The sequence below is a fragment of the Protopterus annectens genome, chromosome 2.part1, assembly GCF_019279795.1.
Source record: "Protopterus annectens isolate FY-2018-M chromosome 2.part1, PAN1.0, whole genome shotgun sequence".
Taxonomy (NCBI): Eukaryota; Metazoa; Chordata; order Ceratodontiformes; family Protopteridae; genus Protopterus; species Protopterus annectens.
In genome coordinates, this window is record NC_056729.1 from 1,950,747,709 (window position 1) to 1,950,770,732 (window position 23,024).

A 23,024-nucleotide genomic window follows, 5' to 3' on the forward strand; every position below is an offset into this window, starting at 1 on the left:
GGTCTACAATGCAAGGAAAACTGACCTCCTCTCCTAAACAGTGACGTGAAGACTGGCCTTCCTCATTAAGCAAGAACCTTGAACAGTCTTCCCTTTGAAATGCCCCACCCCCACTGCAGAAGGGAAGCATCAATGGTGATAGTGGCTATTGGGGTAGTAGAGAGAACAGTCATCCCTTTAACTTTATGGGAGAGGTCAATCACCATCTGATGTGTTTTCTACATACTGGCATGAGGTATATTAGTTCAAGGACCACTAAACAGAGAGAGTTCACTGCAAGACTCATGCAGCACCTTGCTTGAGAAATAGGAGAGATCAAAGCAGTGATCAAAGAGATCAAAGCAGTGATCAAACCAAAAAATATGAGAAAAAGTCTTGCTTGGGAGACAAGGGTGGTGAAGAACCTCTGAACCTACCTGATGCAGGGACCATATTCTGGATTGCTGAAGTTTGACTATTTGAAAATTTGTATCCAGGTGGCATCAGATAAACTATTCGCTGCTTCATTGTTAGCTGATCCCTTGCAAGAATGACTAATTCCCAAATGTGCGACAAGGTGGAGCAAGAAGTCCTGGCTCTGGACTAGTAAATCCTTGGTTGGTACAGTAAGGAGCCAATCTAATTATGGGAGTCTGAGATATGCTGCTACCACTGCCAGGCATTTGATGAACTCTGGGGGGACTATGGTGATCCCAAAGAGCAGTGTGGTCTGAAGAGAAAATAACTGGCTCCCAGCTGGAACCAGAAATCTCCTGAACTGCTTGGCTATCTTGATATGACAGTATGCATTCTGGAAATCTGTGGAGCACATCTAGTCGTCCTTCCTCAAGAAGTAGAATGGACTGTACTGTGACCATCTGGAAATTTGTCTGTTTCATAAACACAGTCAGGTGGCTTATGTCCCATTTTCTTCAGAACCAAAAAGAACTGGAATAGACTTCAGATCCTGACTGGTCTGAGGGGCATGCTGGATGACTTTTTTCCAGCAGTTTTTGTACCTCAGCTGTTGTCAATTAATCTGACTAGGTGCTACATTGGGAATTCTTTTCTTTTTCTGTGGACGGGAAACACTGAATAATTGATTAATTGATTAACACTGGTAATTATCCTCTGCACTCATCAATCTTGAGTGGTGGCCTGGCAGGCTAGAAGGTGCAGGAATAAGTGCCCCCAACTTCTTCCAGAGTACAGCAGTCAGGCAACCATTCAAGAGCACAAGTAGCATTTCTCAGTGAAAAGACTGTAAAATCCCCTGATTCTGCAGTCAGCCTCTGGAGTGACGTCCATTAACATCAACCACCCTCCCAGCCCCTGGGGGGTTCTGTCCACAACAGCGTCTTGGCAAAATACCTGGGATTTTTGAAACCACAGCTTTCCCACCCCTTTTGGTTCCCAGGATAGTTTTCGGCAGGGTGGAAAAATGGATTCTGACTGTAGACAGTCTTGTTTCCTGCTAACTCCTGGTAAGCATTTCCTTCACTTTCAAACAGGATTGAACCACTGAAAGAGAAATTAACGAAGGATATCATGAAGCCTTCCACAAAGTTGCACAGACACATCCAGGACTGTTGGCAAAAAGTGATCCTAAAGAGGTCATTTAAAGTAAGATTAATGGAGCATGCAAGGGATATCAGCAACAGTAAAGAAGAAAGTTCTGTAGCAATGCATGTAAGAAATTCCATCAAGGCAGTAATGAGGGGCTAAAAGGAACTGTTTTACAGAAAATCAATGTATCCCAATTTGATGCAAATAATTCTAAAAAATGGTTATTATTTAAAGAATCTGTTTATATTTTAAAATTTGGTACTTTACACCCTTATAGGCTGAATGAAGAATTGAATTGGAGTGTATTAATTTAGCCTTTTAATTGTTCCATTTCATAGTTTAAATATTAGCAGCAATCAATAATTAATTAATTATACAATTAAAAAATTAAAGCATGTGTGTTTCTAAGGTTCTTTACTCCTTGAAGGCTATGGCCGAGACGTTAGAGGGAAAGAGCCTATTTTATTAAAGTTTTTGTATTACGGACCGGTTGCATTGTATTATTTTGTTTTGCTTGGCTTAATGTAAACTCTGATACCACTTTAGGTATAAAAGATTAGTTCTCAAAGAAACTCTGTTCCTGTGGACAAATGAGGTAGGGCTGACTCAAAAGAGGATCTTGCAACTCCAATACTCTTCGTGCAGAGGTCAAAGCAATCAATAAAACTATTTTCCATGTTAAGAACCTCAAGTTAATTATGTTACTGTCTTCAAATGGAGCAAGTATTAGCTTCTCTAAAACAAAAATAAGATCCCAAGGAGGGGCCACTGTTTTCTTCCAGGCCTTTTATGCAAACCAATTTCAAAAATATTTTGACATTAGAATGCAAACCCATTTCAAAAATATTTTGACATTAGAATGCACTGAAAAAGAAGGATCTATGGGCAGACACGCAGAAATGGCCAATTAATGCACCTTGACAGAAGAGTAAGACAGACCACAGGATAGTAACACACTAATATTGTAAAATCAGAGAACAACTAAAGTAAAATTGGTGCTAGTTGTGTTGTTGGCACCAATTATAAAACCTTTTCCATTTTCTAATGTATGACTTTGTTAACAGGCTTGCTTGCCTCTGTTAGTACCTGCTGCACATCCTCAGTAAACAGGTGCCTAAAGGGAATTAAGATCCTATCATCCATGCAGTCAGCTGAAGTTGGTTGGGGCCAGGGTGCATCAAACAAGCCCTCCTCTTGTGTGAGTACAACTATTCTGTACAGAAACTTGTAGTAATTCCCCTGGCTATTTCCAAAACATAGATCCACTGTTTCTTGGGCAATCATCGCAATGATCTTGGGGGATTCTTTCTGAATCTTCAGAAGTACCCTGGATATCATTGGAAAAGGTAGAAAAGCATACAAAAACATTCCTGTCCAATGAAATGAAAGTCCTGGGGCAGACAATCTTGCCAGATTGTTCAGACAGACAGCAAATAGGTCTCCTTGAACGTCCCAGAAATGGATCAAATCTTGGTAGATCACTGATCTAGCTTCCATTCATGAGGGTCTACCCTTGTCCTGTTCAGCTTGTCTGCCACTCAATTTTGCTCTGACAGAATGTAGGATGCCTGTACAGTGAGATTGTAATTGAAGTTATAGCCCAAGCTAACATGACTAGATTGCAAAAGGGGTATGACCTGGTTACCCCTTGCTTGATGATGTACCACATGACTGCAGTATTGTCTAACAACCTGAAGAGGTCCAGGGATCACAAACTATTCACACAGGTGAATGCCTTAATCAGTACTAGCATCTATTTTATATTTATGTGTTTGCATCTGTTCCTAGTATCCTACACACCTTGCGCCTTTATGCTTCCTGAAGCTTCTTCCAAGCAAAGCCTGAACCATCAATGGTGACTGACTGCTTTGGAACAGGGAGGGAGGAAGGGTAGACCCAGATTTAAAGATGCTGTTGTCTCCACCAAGAGATTTCTCTTCTGACAAGCCCCATCACTGTGATGTGAAAAGACAAAGGATGTTGGTGCTGGGACCAAAAAGGCTTCATATACCATTGTATCGCTCTCATGTGGAGTCTTGTCAGAGGTATCATGAGAATCATAGATGCTCATCCTGAGGTTTTCTCTCAAACTGACTGAAGTCTATGTGGAAAACCTTATAGCCAGAAACATACATGTTTCCTGTGGAACAACAGCTCTTTGAACTGAGGTGTATAGCAGACTCCCCCCATGAAAATAATTCTGTTTGAGAGAGTCAAAAAGACTTCTGAATATTCTCTTGGAACCCCAGCTTGTATAAGTGAGAGATACCAGACACTTTGAAAAAGACACTGTAAAGATAAGGAAGTCATCAAAATATAGTAAAATGTGGATAACTTGTAGCCTGCAATGAGCTCTAACTGGAGCTAAACACTTTATGAACACTCTGGGTGCAGTGAATAAGCCCAAATGGTAAGGCATAGAACAGATAATGTAATCCAGACAAAAACCTTAAGAAATACCTGAACTCTGGATGAATAGGGATGTGATAAGCACCTTTTAAATCTAGTGTCACCAAGAAACTTGAAAGATGAAGAGGAGGTAATAGGTTGTGAAATGACATCATTTTGAGTTTTGGTGCTATAACAAATAGGTTCATAGGTTAGTACTAGGCTAACTGGCCTTGCAAGCAATTTTAAGCCTAACCAATTATCCCTTGTGAGACTCAAACCCTGCACCTTGTGTTTGTAAGGCAAACACCTTAACCATTAGACTACCCTCCCAACTAGGTTTAGTAAAGAAATATCCAGAGAACTGGTCGCTAAGCATTTTCTTTCTTTAGCATTAAAAACATCACTGAATAAAACTCTCTCCCAAGTAGGAAGAATGAACTGGTTCTATCATGCCCTGGAACAGTGTGTGTACTGAAGGTTAAGAGGACACGAGAGAGTCTGGTCTAATGGATGAGGAATTACACCCTGGAAAGGAGGAATTTACTCCCACTGCCATCTGTAACCTTCATGAATGATCTTCAGAACCCATCTGTATGAAACTATTTGTTGTCAAAGAGAAAAGAAGAGAAACTGACTTTCTGGAAGGGAAATGGGGCTATCAGGGGGAAGGGGGGTCCCTTGAATAGTCTATCTGACTTGTTGGACCACCCTGTCCTTGGTTTTGGCAGTTTCCTAAAATCTTTTAAGAACCCCATTGCCATTTCCATCTGTTTACCTGCATAAAGTTGAGACTTTTTTTTGCCAAAATAGAATGAGGGGTTAGAGAATCCCTTAGAAAATTTGCAAAAGGAGGGATAAGCAATCTTAGACATTCCATGCATCAACTTACCTCTTTCACCACCTCTGCAGCAGAGGAACCAAAATAATCTCTATCCAAAGGAGAATTAAAAATGTAATTTTTTACATCACATGTGAAATGTTGAGAATGCAGCCAGGCACACCTCTTCAAAACAGTACCAGTGACCATAGATGTGGAAGTAGTATCAACTGAGTCAAAACATACATTTAAAACATTGAGTAGTGACTATTAATTTAAAGCAGATTTTTCCTCACAAGAAGAAATTGCAGACAAAACATTCCTCGTGCTTTCATAACTAGTTAAAATAAACTAGCGTATGAACCTGACAAGACAAAATTCTGAAAATCAAATTTCCAGAAGCATACACTGTTTTCCCCACACTTACCAATAATCTTCCCATCCTTATCAGAAAGAGTAGGTTTGGGATTAACTAAATGTATAGCAAGCAGCATAATTAACTACAGCTGTAACTGTTGGGTCTGGTTTGGGAAGAATGTACAAAAACTTAAAAGAATGACAAAAGTCATACATCCTATCTGGCTTTTTAGAGGCAACTGACTTGACTATCAAGAAAACTGCAGGCAGTGACAAACAGCTTCCAAAGCTGAAAGAACTGGAGGAATGGGTGAACATTCTGGAAATTCCCTCTGTAACAGCTCATAGTATTTTCTGAAGGACTGAGAAACCTCAGTGTTCTCCGAATGAAAACACTGGCACATTCTGGAAAATTTCTCAGAGAAAGAGAATCCCCTCCCCCCAGGGAGAATTATACTGAGTTCTCCTTTGAGTCTGAATCAGGTATCTGAGGAGAAAACCCTGTATCTGAACCTTCTTAGAAACCACATTACAAGGAGGATCAATACCCTCAACCAAACCCTGAACGAGACTCAGCAAACTACTCCTGTTGAAATTTGAGGAGTAATAGATACAGATTTAGTTTTCTGTTGCTTTTTGACAAGAAAAATGGGGCCAAGTTATTAATGGCAACAGCATCTTCCCCAAGGATGGGCACAACATTCTGTCAAAACAGGGAAGACGTACCTTTTCCCTCTTTCGGGACCAACAAAAGTGGCTCTCCCTTGTCCACTGAGGAGACTCCAACAGCTGCAGAGGACATGACTAGTCCCCCAGTCCATAGTGGCTGTAGGTACTACACCAGAAGGATCCATGGCAAAAGATGACAAATAATTGTCACAGCAGAGTCACCCACCAGTGGATGAGGTAAATTGCTAGCCTGCTGTAGTGGCAAGTCTAATTTTTCTTTTTGTGGCTGGAAGAAAGACCAACCATGGGAGTGGTAGTTTATTCCATGGTCAAGCTGAAAATGGTCTCTTTCCCAGGGAAAACGAGCAGCAAGCGCCAATAATAATCAAGTCACTTTCACAAACACACGCAGTAAAACACACTTTAAAATTTTGTCAGCTCCTAAAAGTAAAGTAAAACACTTTCTCCACAGAAAAAATGGTTTTCAAATTGGTTTAAACAACTTTTAAACTGACAGGAAAAAGTATGCTCTTATTTAAAAAGTACAACACAGTTCCATGCCATTCTGTTAAAATACAAACTCCTAGCTTAAAAATAACTTTTCTGAACAGGAAAGTATTAAACAAATAATTTTTAAAATGGAAGTTTTTTCCCCATAGGTAACTTATTAGCCCATCAAAGGAACAACAGAAGCCAACTGTCGCACCTCAAAAGCCTCACAAAAACTTACTCTTCAATGGTAAGGAAGATCTGAAGGGCTTGTGATTCAACCGGTTGTTTTAGAAAGCTCAGCTCAAGCTGACTGTTTAGGTATATGGAAGGTACCCTGAAACTTTGGAAACTTTTTGACTGCTATATCCATAACAGGAATCACCTCATTTAGTCAACGCTACTGCAGCAGACATCAATATGTTGAGCATTTAAAAGGGAATATAAAAAGCAGGCAGGGTGCTCAATTAACACCCACATTAAGGGGCAGCCACTGTAGGAGTAAAAACATAAAATGGGTACTTCGGTTTGGAGTTGAAAGGGAAAGAAAGGTGATCAGGAAGTGAAGGAAAAGAGCACGCAACTCGGTCAGAGGAGGGCTGGAAAAGGTTAAGGGAATGTCTGGAAAAGAAAGGGCTACATAGATGTTGAAAATGTGTAAAAATGGAAAGGCAGGAAGAAGAAAGGTTGAAGATAACACTGATGTAAAGTACTATTACTGGGAAGAAATGGATTAGAAGCGAAAGTGAGAGAAAGGATGTCTGATGACAGAAAGACATGTAGGTGGGAACACATGATAAGTTGTACAGGAACACAGCAGGTAGACCAAGTGCATTGGGAACGGAAGGAAACACATTCTCAAATAAGGGGCTAGGTATGGAAATGGAACTAACATTAGCAGGTTAGAAATGGACAGAATAAGAACAGGTGGCATCCAGGAAGATGCATCAGGAAGTGTATGGAGAGGGAATGGCTCTGGGGCTAAATGGTTTACACAGGTGACAAAATCAGAAATAATAGATGCGTTAGGTGAGTCAGGGAATATTCACATGTTATGGTACATGTGGGATACAAGACTTTACACGGACAGTTCATTCATTTAAAGCCCAAGGACTGGTAAATTAAATTTTCAAATAAAATAAATGACCAGCAAACAAACACACAAAATAAACAATACAGAGTTATCTAGTCAGAAAATCAGCTAAGAATCTAAAAATGATGCAATATGTATATATGGGCTAAGATACTTACCTATAGAGATGATTCAATGCCAAGCTGAACTCCTAATACGTTATATATACACACTGTTACACTTGCAGTGTAGCAACTGGCACTGAACAGCAGTGCCAAAGGAGGAAAAAGGGGACAATGAAAAGCAGGTCTCATCAACCTACCAATGATGAAAAAGCACACCTCTAAGGATCCTGATGAGAAAAGGTTGCCTTCCCAAAGTATTTCACCTTAAGGCAATAACCCAGAGGGCTTGCAGTCAACTGGCACAAGTCCCAAGGGTAATGTAAGCCAGAAGACTGCCAAAGAAGCTGAAAGTAAGGTGCACAAAACAGTGGTGTGACCAGTAACTCTGAAGGCAGAGGGAGCGAAGAAGCTAGAGGTAATGGAGATGAAGTGCTTGAGAGCCACTGAATATAGTTTGAGGAAGTTCAGGAATGTGGTAGTTCAAATGATTGTAGAAAAATTGTGTAAAGTAGAACACTGATTTGTGGCACAGCTACCAGCTGTGAAGTATTGTCCAATAGCCTCAGACTTGAAATATTCAATAAGTGATGCTCATCATAACTGGCACTTTATTGGTTACTGTCACTCACCTGATGTATGTAAAACAGAAACTGTTGTAATAGTCCACATTTCAGCCAACCATAAGTCTCGATACATGAATCATTAGCTAATAGAGCTGACGAATATTCATTAGCAACTAGCTCCCTGGCAACACGTGCAAATACATTTCTTCCAGCAGGCAGCCATAAAGAACTTGCGCATGTAAAAGATTTGGTCATGTCAGTCATGTTAGGAATGCCCAAACCTGAGTGAACTGAAGGGAGGAAAGTATTCTACACTTGCACTCTAACAAGGTAATAAACTCCAAATAGAAAAGAATTGCACGTTTACCTCAAAAGACGGTATCAATGTGACACCCTGTCTGAGAATTGTCCACAGCTATCTACCTGCACTCTCTAAACCTGAACCTCTGCACATCTTCAAAATAACTTTGAAATAAAACTTCAGGAAGAATCCTTCAATTAACTTGTCAGACTAAACAATCTGAAAACCTTATTGCATTCACTTCACTGCAGCTTTACAACTTTCTCAGCTTTTTTTTTTTTTTTTTTTGACACTTTACCTTGTTCATCATAATCCTCCAAATGACCCATTTGGCCCTCATCAACGGGGCAAGGGGCTATACTGGGAGAAGCCAGAATTAAGGCAGCCATCAAGGATAGTTACTTTCTTCAGCCCTAAGTTACCCATGCACACAGCTGTGGAACAGGCCATCCACGATGAAAGCGTCCTCGCTCCCACAAGGGGACTTTGCCATCAAGCAGCCCTACTATCGACTGGAAAACACATGACGTGGTTTCCCCAGCCTACATCAGTGAAATCACACCTATACTTTGCACTCCCGAGTGTACATAATTCTCCCCACCTCACAAGAGAGGGGCGTGTGTAATCCCCTTCACTCCTTTCTCTCTTGCCTGGATCCTCCAGTACTGGGACCACAAATCAAACTGCAGCAGTATGGGTCACAGTCAGGGTTCCCTCCCTCTGTACCACACAGCCATTGTCCAGCTTTCTCAATTCTATGTCTTTAATAATGAACCATTCTACCTACTGAGATCATCTTCAAACAGCCTGCAAAGAATTCCTCACTGCAAATGTTAGCTGTAACTAGCTTAAAATAGTTACCCAATAACATTCTTATTTTAATAGCAAAACTTAACACATACCATTATGGTCCAAATTCTCATTGTGAGGCTTCAGATTTAGACTGCGACTCTGGTACCAGTTATTAGTCTGTCAGGCCTCCTTGTCAGATGTTTGTGCTTTTGGGGGATTCTATGATTGTGGCTAGTTTGCAATCATCTGGAAACCTGGTCAGTTAGGGTCCTGTGACAATGGCCTTGAATTCAGAGAAGAAACTCTGATAGTGATCGGGCTTTTTATGTCAGCGGACATCTATCTTAACCCCCTATCTGTGAGCCTGCTACGGTGGGAGGATGGAGTAATGGTTAAGGTGTTTACCTTACAGACAGAAGGTGCAGGGTTTGATTCTCACATGAGGTAACTGGCTAGGCTTAAAGTGGCCCACAAGAGCAGTTAGCCTAGTACTAACCTATCAACCTATATGCTGGCTATCCATTGGGAGACTTGGGGCTTTATACTGAATTTTGGGAGCATGTATACAATGCTAGCATGAGGTATTGTGTTAAACTTTGGCCTGGTCAAGGCAGACGGTATGCACCATGCTGCCCTCGTCTAGTGCTTTCTTGACCTTTTCAAAGAAATACATCAGGTTGAGCATGCACAAGCTTCCCTTGACGAAACCAAACTGGGTTGGATCCAACATATGAACATTTCCCATGTTTTCTGGGGTTGGTAGTTTTGGTGGATGGCCCAGATTTGTGCATATGGATGACAGTTCAAGTCCCCCTTCAAATAGCACAAAAGCCTGCTTGAATGGTATGACTGAATAGTGCTTCTAGTGAGCCTGGTAGGTCATGTTTCATGATATGAAGGAGGCACCTTAATATGTTTCCTTGTCCTACAGATGCTGTGTTTTTGGTTCTGGACAGAGTATTTAGGCCCAGTTTCCTAATGACAGTTGGGGGAATCTGTGGTTGGAGGTATTTTTTAAAATGTGCCCGAGGAGAATGGAGCTGAATTTTTATACCAGTAGATTTGCTATAGCCTCTGGCTCAGTGCAACTGGTTCCATTTACAATTAGTTTGGCACCTTATTGTTTATTAACTTTGATGTTTCAAACTCAGATGAAGAATGCCTTGGGATTGTCATTAGCCTGGGAGGCTGTTTTTACCTCACACTTGGCACTGATATACTTAACTAGTCCCCAAGTTACTTAGTTTGATGAAGATGCAATTACCTTGTGCACAGCACTTTCTACTTTTGGCCATAATTCTCTTCTTTTTTTGTACAACCTACTAATTTCGGAAGTCCACCAGGGTGGCTTGCTTTTATAGTTAGTCCAGTGCTTATTTCAGGTAGACACTGCTGCCTCTATGCAGCTATACAAAGGATTGCACAGGGCTCTTGTAAACAACTCCATATAAGGCAGCATTACTCCCTGGGTTTGGTTGTAGCTTGAAATTTTGCCAAGATGTCACTTAAAAGTAGGAAGTTAGCCTCAGAATAGCTCCTAAAGTATCAAGGTTACCTTGTGTCTCAGGGTTTATTTACTTTAAAGGAGACAGCTTTATGGTCCAAACTGACCAGTAAGGACATTATATACAGGGGTAGGGTAACGTTACTGTACGCTGGTGAGAAGTCAAGGATGTTTGCACCCCTAGTTGATCATCTTTGAACTCACAAGTTTTATTTCATGTATGCTTCCCAGTCGATAGTGAGTTAGTTCAAGTTACGTAAGATTATGGTATCAGATTGAATGGAGAGTGACTCAAGTTCATTTAAGTGGTATGCACTCCTGGGTCATACAGGGGGTACCTATAGCTCACAAAGGATTTGGCATGGGATTTTGCTTATGGTGGGTTGTACATGGAGGTATTCAAGTGAGTCATACTGCTTGACCAGCTTTGAGGTGTGATTATTTATGAGGTAAATTAAAAAACCTCCATATTTTGTCCCTTTATTTGCAGTAGCTGGCCTTAATGTGTGGAAGGCATTACAGCCCACCAGCCCTACTTTATATTCTACAGCTTTAAACAGAGTCTTAGAAACTGCATAAACATCTACAATCTCCAGGCTGAGGAGAGCCTGCAAGGCGTGAAGCTTTTTGTTTAGACTCCTGGCACTGCAGTATCACTTTTAGAATGTTCTGGCTTGGTTTAGCTATATCAGATAATTTATCTGATTGGCAATGTCTAAAAAGGCATTACAGTGGTGGACAAGGTTTTAGCCAATATTCGAACACCTAAAAGGAACAGGTGCAAACCATCCTTGGTGTGAAGTATCATGCTTTGTTGATCATATGCTCAAAGCCTGACAAATACTGTATCTTCTTTGAATAAAACCAAAAACTAAGCCAGCTATTAAAATCAATTATTGTTTGTTCGCATTGTGGCATCATTTTTGGAGAAGGCAGAATGCTGCTTAGTGCCTGGCTCATACTGGTATGGGACAAAAAGTCCAAGATCTCCATCATGTCTTTCTTCATATAATCCAGGGAGTTGTATCTTATATCATTTGTGCACACATGGACTATGACAGAGTCATACTTGTACTTGTGGTTCAGTGGCCAGAATGTGTGCATAATCTGGTGGATTCTAGCCCCTAACAGGCAACTGACCATAACACTCACCTTGCTCAGCTCGGTCAGTAGGACAATGGTGTGCCTCACATGGAGTCTCCTTTGACCAACATGTTGGACTATACAGTGGTCTGCCTTAAGGGCTTAGACACAGACGTGAGTTGAGGCTGTATGTGTCATGGTGGATGCTGCTTTTGTAGAGTGTTTGTGAGTCTGCTGAGGATACTTACTGTAATTACTGCACATGAGAATACTTTTAAGGTTTTGGTTAGGGTAGATTACTTTTAAGAACCTCGGTATACATGCGTCTATGTGTTTGTACTGTAGTGTGCGTGGCAGGCATTGTGTGTTTTTGACAACCCGTTTGGCATCTCTAGTGGCTGCACGTGACAGCCTTGCCTTCAGAGAATTAAATCTCTCACAAACTTATCAGATTGTCTGAGAACTGGGTAGTTGTCAGTAAATATGAAATATCAACTACATTGTCTCAGGATGCCCATTTCTACCTACCAAGCTGCAGAGGTAGTAGAGAAGTGTAGATCCCTGTTGTGTGCACACACACACACACATATAGATATATATATATATATATATATATATATACATATATATATATATATATATATATATATATATATACACATATAGTGGGTTGTATAACAACTGAACAACAGATCTGCTAGGGTGCTCGTTGGGTAAGAAGTACAGTCTTTGATTATTTTCATGCAGCAGTGCCCCTCTTCACACAAACCTGGTACTCAGAGCAACTACCTGCTTAGGAATTCTTAGGGTACTTTTACAGTGAATTTGAGATTCTAAACCATGACTCTATAGGGGGCACCGCCGCTGAACGCTGCTGCACAAGGACTTTATAAAGGCAGAAACTGACTAAGTGGACAAAGTAGCCCACTAGCCAAACAGTAAAACACACCTGAAGCTTTCTTCTGTTAATCACACACTCAGAAGAGACCAGGCTATTCTCTACAGCCACTAGAGTGTAAACTTAACCTTTCTCAATGCAAAATCACACAACAATGAACTCAAAATGCAGAAACTACAGAACAATTAACACATTAACCAGTAAACACATCATTGAAAATAATGGCTACAATGCAGAAAACCAACATGGAAGATCAGTGAAATACAGTGGAACTTTACTATGATAAAGTGCAAAACTACAATAAATAATTCTTCAATATGGCAACAGCACACTTAAGTAACTAAGAAAATTGGAAAGTATCAATCTACAAAACCTATCTGTGCTAGGATGGCAATGAAAGGAAGCAAAACACTTAATAGTTTGAAACAACGACTTTATAGGCAGATAACTTGAATAAGCAAACATAATAGTGCATTTGCCAATCAAAAAAAAAAAAAAACATTAGAAAATTTCCTTTAAGATTCCCAAGCTCAGATCAGGCTACCCCCCTCTGTTGCCAAGAGGGTGCATACCTTACCTTTTTAATGTAAAATCACTCATGAGTGAGCACAAAGTACAGAAACGATAGAACAAGCAACAGATAAACCAGCAAACACTTCCTTGAAAATGGCTACAGTACAGAAAAACAGCTGCTAATATCAGTGAAATACAAAAAAAAAAAAAAAAAAAAATTTTTTTTTTTTACAGTGAGTGGAAATGCCAAGTAACTGATTTAGAACTTGACAGAACTGATTAAGTTTGTAGAGATTGCTTCCCTGAAGTTGATGAAATATTGCTTCTCGACTTGTTTGCAGTGTAACTTGCAGTGGTTGTGCAAATATTTGCACTTATGGTGTTCTCTATTTTTTTATTTTATCGTAGATGACCCGTTTACACGCGGTAGTGGTGCTGCGGTAGCGTTGTCGTCTCACTGCAAGACGTTGTCGCGTTTGATTCTCAGCTAGAGCATCTTCTGTGTGGAGGCATGCGTGAATGGGCGTGCCTTCGTTGAAGGTTGTGCGTCAGAGCTGGTAACTCGGCACGGAAAAATCCACTACCAAACATTAGCGGACCGGAGTTCCGCTGTGCCGACCCCTAACGGGTCCCCCTATAAGATGAAAGACACAACAACAACAACATAGATAACCCGTTATTTGACTTATTGCATCATTAGTTGCTCGTCTTTCCTGCAGTCCATAGATGTGATGTTAACTTGATTTGGGCTCGTCAAATGAAAATGACGGCATTCAGTATGTATAAAGGGTATCTTTAAGATGCAGTCTGAAGTGTAAGTAAGTATTAGTACACAAATTGCAGTAAATGAGAAAGAAATCTTTAAACCAAAGTTACTACCGGAACAGTTTGTTACGAGCATTTTGCAGTTTTAGAACTGTGTTACTCAATCTGTCATTATGAAGAGTTCAAGCATCCAGACTAATCGGTGACTATCCAGTCAAGGAATGCTTGACACCCCCCCCCCCCAAAAAAGCACAAACTATGAGTGTCTGAGCAGTGAATAAAATATCATTTTACTTATTTTACTGCAGTATTGAGTGAAAGAGGCCATTGTATAGATTTTAGTAATGGTCTTGTTTACTTGAACAAGAATGATTCCAGTTAGTACTGCTATCACGTTACCCATGATAAAGTCGACATATCACAAATAGCATCATGTCCCTTACCTAGATGCTGAGTGGTAGTGTTTTATCAACTCTGAAAGAGGTACAATCTTTATTGAAAAATTCAGCTGATGAGATACGAAGCCACGAGAAAGATTAAACTTGTAAATGCTTTACCACTCATACCCAAATTATAATTCCTATAAAATCAGCAGTATCATAACATGTCAAACAAAGCTGGCAAGCATGGCTAGGCTTAAAAAGACTATTTATGGTTGTTAGCCTAGTAATCGTCTATTAACCTGTAACCAATCTTCCCTTAACATAAAAAGGCAGTTCAGCAAATGGCAGTTAACTAACTCATATGTTACCAGATGTGAAACAGTCTCAGAAAGCCATTCTCACCATCTTATGTAGACTTCATGACCATCTTCACTTGTCAGACTTCTGATCTTTTTTTTTAAACTACTTTAACAGATGTAAACCTTTCTCATCTGGATCTACTGACTTCCCTCCAAATCACTCCAGACCTGTTGCCCAAGAAAAAAAGAAACCACTTTGCCAGAGAATAAAGCAGCGGACAAATATAACCAGATAAAATTTTAACAAAACACTCTAGCGCCTCGGCTACAGCCTTCTTGGAGTACATACACATACTAAAAAACACACATCTTAAATATACAACTTAATTGCATCAATTATCTAATTAGTTAATCAATCTAATTTAATTACAAAAGTGTCTTCCAATTACATTCTCTATTCATGCCCCTAGGGCTTAAAGTCTGTTGCCCAAGCAAGCTGTAAACCTATTGCATGGAAAATGAGCCAAAAATGTTTCTGTTTACTTAATTTAGTTTGCTGAGGTAGTAAGTACACTAATCACAACAGACCAGTTGCAGGCACAGCATAGGCAGGGTTGCCAGATGTCCTATTTCAGCAGCCCAATCCAGAGTCCCTCACTACCGACAGCCTCTACTTTGTCTTTTTTTTTTTTTTTTTTTTTGATTGGTCCATATGCCAGTATACGAGCCAATCAAAGAAAAATCGCAAAGCGGAGCCACTTCTGTTTAATGCAGAACTGCCTGATGTTCCGCATTGAACAGAAGAGGCTCCGCTGTGCAATTTTTTGATTGACTAGCATACCGGCATACGGGCCAATCAAGAACTGCACAACACAGCTACTTGCTACTTCTGTTTAATGCGGAACTGCCTGCTATTCCGCATTAAAAAACATTTTTTTTGTCCTTACCTGCCCCTTTACAAATCTGGCAACACTGAGCACAGGTGAAGAAATTCACAAGAAATGGAACAAATTAAAGTAATCGCAGAAGGTAGATAATCCCATAGACAATTGATACAATATGTAAAGATTATAAACAGAGCAGAAAAACAAACTTGAATTAATTTTACTAGTAAATATGAGAAGGAAGCAGTATGTGAAAACAGAGGATCAAAGCAGGAGTGATGCAGCTGAGGAGGGAGTTAGGCTGTGCCCAATGGAAAAGCACTTGCAGTTAGATTTTTGATGGAGGTATCTTTTGAGCAGAACTCTGAACGTGGGGAAAGAGGAGACTCTTTTTAGGTGAGGGGGAGGAACTGACAGAGTTTGGGTGCAAGAAAAGAGAAGGAATGGTCGGTAGAGTGCAGTTTTGTTTGGGGTGTCAATAGTGAGGTAGTTAAATGGGAGAGGTTAAAGAGGTTGTAGGGGGAGGTTTTATTATGGATTTTGGCTAAAAGATATGGGAAAGCACCTGGATGAAGCAGTTTGAAAAGAAGAAACCCCACGAGTAGCTCAACTCTGTGTGAAATTGGTAGCCATTTGGTGATGCAGTGATGTCCTTGAGGAGGGAAAATGGAAATGAATAGGCAAATTTTGTTTTCAATGGACTATAAAGTGGGTGAGCTTTTCTGAGGCAGTGGCTATGATGGGGAGCCCGTATTCAAGTTGGGCAAGGAGGGCTCCTTTGCCTATTGCAGCTCTAGTTGGTCTGGAGGGAAACAGAGGTATGTTTCAGGACCAGAATGTTATTTTCAATGCTACTTTGGAAGTTAAGTGACAGGTCTAGCCATAAACCTAAGCATTTAAAGGACGTGGCTGTTTCTACTGGGGGAATCATTGACATCTGCAATATTGAGATTTTTAAAAGTTTTTTTCCCCCAGATTTTGTGAGGCATTCAGATAAATTCTCCCTGACAACTAGGGAGAGAAGACGTTTATACTTAGTGTTTCTGTAGACCAGGGCAGTACAAAACTATAAATTTACTATTTTATAGATTCATCCCAAATTATCTTTGAAAGAGTTATTCCCAGAGTTCTTACTTGCAGTTTGACTGAATCAGATCTGGTACCCAACATGATAAAGATCTTGCTCATGGAGCTGATAACAGCCCTCATGGTCATGATAAAATGCATCAGAAACTATTTCAATAAGGGTTTTCTTACATAAATTCTTCAAACCTTCTGAAGATGTTGACCACCATGCTCTGTTCATAAGACTCAGCTTGCAGTACAAGAACAGATAAATATGACTGGCTATACCCTTACTACTCCAGATACTCACAGACTGTTTAGTGAATGGAAAAAAATCAATAAACCTTGGAGAAAGCGACCAAATCAGTCCCCAAGGGGTAGCTCCCATGTTCTTCCTAGTTGCAATATTCATAAACAAGCATTAGTGCTGGAAATTGTTATCCTAGAACAATATGCAGGTAATTCAACAATGAGATTCCCTCCCATAGACCTACCTCGAATAAAACAGTTAAACAACTCATCTGACCTCCAGAATTCATGTATCTTCTTTACATAGGAGAGGATGGAAATTATGGGTATGAAGAATTCTCTCTCCTATGGATTATGTCCCAGAAAAAAATGTGGAGATGAATGACCTAACTGAAAATACAGTTCTGGGGCCACTGTTAAACAAATCTTTAATAGCAATGTTGCGCACACTGTACAATTCACTTTTTCCAAGAATAAGTCATTCTAGCCTTTCAGGAAATTTCAGCACAGGGGTACAACTCCTTTTTCAGCATAATAGTTTCAGACAGAAAGAGGTAGGGGATACAAATTAATACTTCAGTGACTGATCTGTTTATTTTCTTTGATGTACTTGTATGCCTTTACTTACACTTTCATGTTATAAAGGCAATGCAGTCCCTGTCTGGCTATCTTGCAGTAATGATTCCCCTACTGCTCCCAGTTCCTTATCATTTAATAATAGTGATTTCATGCAATATTGCTTATTGCTGCTTACCTTATAGACGTCTTGTTCCTCTAGTTTAGGCTGACTTAGTCCATATGTTGAGTTAATTAATTTTTCTTGCAACTCCATCTTTACATCATTGGAAATCTAAAATTAAGGCAAAAAAATGAAACTGATCCTACAGTAGACTACATAAATATTGTTATCTTATACAACACATTTAACCAAATCCACATTACACAGATAAAAAAATTACGGTTTTACTTGCAGATAAATCTAGAACGAGACTGTGATAAGCCTGTGGTAGAAATGCTCTGCCCTTTCACTTCAAATGATGACCCCCTCCCCCCAAAAAAAACAAAAGACAATAAGGACAAACATGAATCTTCCAAGAATTTCCTGAGTCCTAGCAACAAGACAGACAAGCCACTACTCTTTACACCAGTTAAGCCATCACCCCCCAAGATGACCCTCTGCACTGGGTTCTTATTACAACCTTCTTTAGCAGCTTAGTGATGCCTCTAGGCATTTCTGCTGTTGCATCATACAGCCACCTCCAGGAGTCAAATATCGCTTGCTCATATTTACATTAATTATTCCAAACTCATGCTACATGCAAAATATTAGAACATATCATTTTAAAATTTACATGACGGCAAACAACTGCATTAACATTGGCCTCTGTTTAGTGCACCTGAAGAGATATTGATTATTTGTATACTATCAGTAGAATTTTCATATTTCTCAATCTCTCAATCAAGTGATACACACAACTATTATTTAGCCTCATCTAGAAGATCACAGCTGTATGAAGAACAATGCTGCTGGCAGCATGTGTGTAGCATTAGTGGCTATTGAGATATACAGTAAGCTGATGATACATTATAAAAAATAATAGTTACTGCGCTTGTTGTAGTTTACAAAATCTACTTCAAAACCTAAGTTGAATGCAACCACTGTAAAAGTTACTTTATGCTGAAAAAATTGCTGTTTAGCTTTCTAGCAACACTTACGGTTCTAGAGATATTGACATTTGTTTGAACTGTGAAGCAATAATTATTTTAATAGGTGAAACTAAACAGAAAAGACAATTAAGCTGGTAGATCTTGTCAAATTCTTTATCAATTTGCAGTGAAATTCATATAAAGCGAACACATTCCATAAGATTGTATCTAAAAGATAGAAATAAAAATGTAGAACAAAAAAATTGTTTTTTAATGCTGTCCAGTTTGAATTTCTGTATCACTATCATCCAGTAGACTTTATCAGATAGGTTGACACATTTTTTGGAAATTACAGGACAAACTCAAAAGAGCTCCAATAGATGGAATAAGTTAAAATCTTGCACCCCTGTGCAAGAAACGGGCACAATTTCTATGGCCAACTTGTGCACAGCCTTCTCCTGCCAAGATTAAACGGTGCACACTAATCAAGAGACCGCATTTCTTCTCACTTGAAACAGAAATACAATTGTGACGTATCCTACTCTGTGGCCACCCACCCTGTCTCAGGTGGAATAAGTGGAGAGAATCTCAACACTGTTCCCAGAAAACTCTCTCCAGGAGGATCCAATATCTGTCAGCATGGCAGAACATGGTCAAAATATCACGTTGCTTTGCCAAGGATCGGTTGCACCTGTTCCCTCAAGGCTTTCAGATATTGGCTAAAACTTTATCCACCCCCTTAGAGCCGTTTTTAGGCAATGTCAAAAAGTAAGAACTACCAATATACTGAAGAAGTCTACAAGCAAACTTATTATTTTATTTTACATTTGTTGACTGGGCTAGTCTAACTGGATACATGTCCATTTTCAGTAGAGGCCCGGGGAGATACGCTCCTTGCAAAAAATAAAAACATTTTTACTTACAATTATGTTACAGGTTAATACCGAAATTATCATAGAGGTCTAAATACTTCACATTGCAAAATGCAGGTACAGTACAAAATTCAGGTATAATATTTACTATAGTCTGGGGAGATAAGGTCTGGGATAACAAGAAATAAATACATTTATATTTACAAAGAACATTTCAAGTTAACACAGAAATTATCAGAGAGGGCAGAATATTTCACAGTGCAATAGGCAGGTACAATGCAAATTACAGAGAGGGCAGAAAACTTTGCAGTGCAATAGGCAGGTACAGTGCAAATTACGGGTATAATACAGAATGTAACAAAAAATGAGGCATATTGTATAATTATATTAATAAAGAGTTGTCACACTATGAGTAAGCTCAGGGGATGAAAAGAAGGGTTAGGTATAGGAAAAGGTAATGTGGAAAGTAGAACTAGTTATTGGGAAGTAAAGGGTAGGCAGTGCCTAGTATGAGTAGAAAAACGATTAGTCAGGTTTAGTACAGGGGCATAACCAGTGTGTTCTCAGGAAAAGTTTCAGCCGGTTTTTGAAAAATGATGTAGAGGAAACTCAGGAAAGTTCACTGGGGAGAAGATTCCAGGATTTTCCAACAGTATTAGTGAAAAGAGAATCCCCAGCCCCGTTATTGGATTTAGAGGTGTTTACAAGAAGTTTGTGTGATGGGCGCAAGGATTTCAGATTATTATAGGGAATGATGAGGGTAGATAGTATAAGAGTACTGGAAGGTTGGTAAAGAGTCTTATGGGCAATGGTTAGTTGGTGGAATTTAAGCAGATTCTGAATTTCTAGCCATCCTAGCTGCTTAAGATTATAGCAGTGGTGGGTTCTAAATGGGTTGCCAGTAGCAAACCTGACAATGTTACTGTAGAAGATTTCCAGTTTGGTGAGGTTATTTTTAGATAAATTAGTATATATGGATGAGGCATAGAGGAATGTAAAGATTAGATGGGTATAAGCAATAGCTTTTCGTGAAAGGAAGGGTTTGACCCTGTAGAGAGAGCCTAGTTTTTTTAACAACAGTTTTGATAGTATTGTTGATATGGATGTCAAAGTTAAGATTGTTGTCTATGATGATACCAAGTAGTTTGGTAGTTGGGTCAGGTGATATGGGAGTACCATTAGTGGATGTAACTGAGAAATCTATTGTGAAGAACTTACGAGTAGGACTGAAAAGGAGGAGTTTAGTTTTTTGGGGTTCAAGAGAAGGCAATGTTGTGTAAACCATTGTTCTACTGTGTTAAATACCTTTTGGGTAAGGGAGTGAAGTTTGGAAGTGGATGTGGCTGTACATATAAGTGTAGAATCGTCTGCGTATTGAATGCATGTAGCTTGGGGATAGCTAGATGAAGGTCATTGATAAATATGGAGAAAAGAAGTGGTCCTAATATGGACCCTTGAGGGATGCCAATGTTAACGGGCAAGTGGGTAGAGTGTTATGCCAAAGCAGTGCCTGTTGTCTGTTATCTAAATAGGACTGGAACCATTTAAAAGTGAGTGCATCTAGTGACAGGGATTTGAGGATATTTATAAGTATTTGGTGATTAACCATATCAAATGTCTTGGACAGATCGATAAATAGTGCAGAGGAAAGCATATTGGAGTTACGTTTTTTGTTAATACAGTCAGTAAAGGAAAGGAGGGCAGTAGTAGTACTGTGGGAAAGTCTGAAACGATGCTGACAGATGGAAAGTAAGTTATTTTGGATTAGGTGGTCTAGCAATTGCTTATGGATGCATTTTTCCATTAGTTTTGCCAAAGGTGAAAGTAGGGCTATGGGACGGTAGTTGCAGAATTCAGTAGAGTTTCCACCTTGCTTGGGATGTGTCCTTCACTAATGGTTCTATTAATCAGAATGGAAATGGGATAGGCGATGGATTTGGCTGATTTCTGTAGATATTCAGCAGGTATTTGGTCTGAAGGAGAGCATGGTTTAAATTTTTGGATAAGGGAAAGAATATATGTTGTAGGGACTGGTTGGAAGAGAAATGGAGGGGGTGGGGTTGTGTTAGAGGTAGGTAAAGTGAAGTTATTAGGTGATAGGTGACTGGCAAGTATTTGAATGGCCTCAGTGAAAAAGGTATTGAAGGCATTGGCGGTATGCTTGGGATTCTCCTGGTCTGTGCCTTGTGGGTTAGGTGTAATGGATAGACCTGGGTGTAGTAGTTGGTTAATACTTGCCCAGAATTTTTGTGGGTTATTATGTTTAGTTTGCTGGAACTGTAAATAGTAGTTTATTTCATCGGACAGTATAGCTTTTTTAGTGTCATTTCTCAATTGTCTAAAGTTTTGACGGTCTGCAGAGTTTTTAGTCATTCTCCATTTGGCCCAGTATTTATTTCTGAGGAGGATTTTTTGTTTGGTTTCTTTTGAAAGACATGGGGTGGATTTAGTTTTAATTCTAATAGAGTGGTTTGGTGCATGGTCATCTAGAATGGCTAGGAATTTGGAATTAAAGTATTTAACAGCTTCCTCCAATGGGAGGTGTTTTAAGGGAGACCAGTTGTATGCTCTTAGTTCGCTTTGAAAGAGATCAGGGTTAAAGTTTTTCTTGGACCTAATATACCTGAAAGTGGCTGGAATGGAGACGTTGGTCTTATGCCTGATGATGTAGGTAAGTGAGTGGTCACTAATATCATCAGGGTGGGTTCCAGATTCATATATGTGGGGATGGTTATTTATAAGAATCCAATCCAAGGTACTTTCTTTCTTATTAGGCTTGGTTATCCTGATGGGGAGGTAATGGTTTGAGAAAAACCAAATAGGTTAATGTGGGTGGAAAGGGTGGCTGTTGCAACAGCAATTCCAATCTATGATAAAATCGCCTAGGATTATGGTTTCTTGGGGCAGGTTTTGTGATAGCCAGCAGAGGATATCTTCTATGGTAGCATTGTTATTTCCAGGAGGTAGATAGATACAGATAATATAGATGGATTTGAAAATGTTGAGTTGAAGTTTGGAATTAAGAATTTCAGCAGTAGAATCTACAGGTAGTTTAAAGTCATATGTGGTGATCTGTAGACCTGATTTAAATAGGATAGCAATTCCCCCGCCCTTCTTTGCTACACGGTCAAATCTAAATATATTATACCCGGGTGGGGTGATTTCATTGTCTTTAGTTACAGGCTTTAACCAGGTTTCTGTTAAAACAAAGAATGTCAAAAGAGTAGACTTCCAAGAGAGCATGGAGTTGTGAGACTTTATTATTAATGCTACGTATGTTGAGGTGGGATATGAAGAGTGAGTTTGTTGGTTGAGTAAGGGAATGAGTGTTGAATTGATTGGGAGTGTGGAGTTGTGTGGTAGGAACTGTTGTTGGACCAGGATTTAGGTGGATGTCTCCATCCTTTAATGAGAGGAGTTGTATTAGAAAGGTTGGATTTGGGAATCTTCTGTACAGATGTGGAGATTTTCTGGGATTGAGATTGTAATACCTAATGTGGAGTATTCTATGAAATTTTGACAGTAGATAGCTGGGTGTAGATGTTATGTTTACATGGTTAGAGAGTACTGGTAGGGAAGAAGAGGTAATTAGCTTATTGGGGTTATGAAGGTGTGGATATAATGAGTGTTCATAGGAAGTAAGTATGTAGGCTAAAAGTAATGGTGGTAGAATAAGTAGTAGAAGTAACAGGTATAAGTGTAAGTATGTCGGGGTGGATAGTTTATACATTTGGATGGATT

At 39.6% G+C, this 23,024-nt stretch overlaps 1 protein-coding gene across 4 annotated transcripts in view; it reads right to left on the bottom strand.

Moving 5' to 3' along the window:
* The window catches only part of PRIM2 (DNA primase subunit 2), a 2,362,887-nt gene that overhangs the window by 1,757,750 nt on the left and 582,113 nt on the right, over positions 1 to 23,024 (bottom strand). For all 4 annotated transcript variants that reach the window (XM_044063334.1, XM_044063337.1, XM_044063335.1 and 1 more), the window contains exon 6: positions 17,519 to 17,614. In XM_044063334.1, coding sequence (XP_043919269.1) covers positions 17,519 to 17,614 — 96 coding nt within the window. The remainder of the gene's footprint in view (positions 1 to 17,518; positions 17,615 to 23,024) is intronic.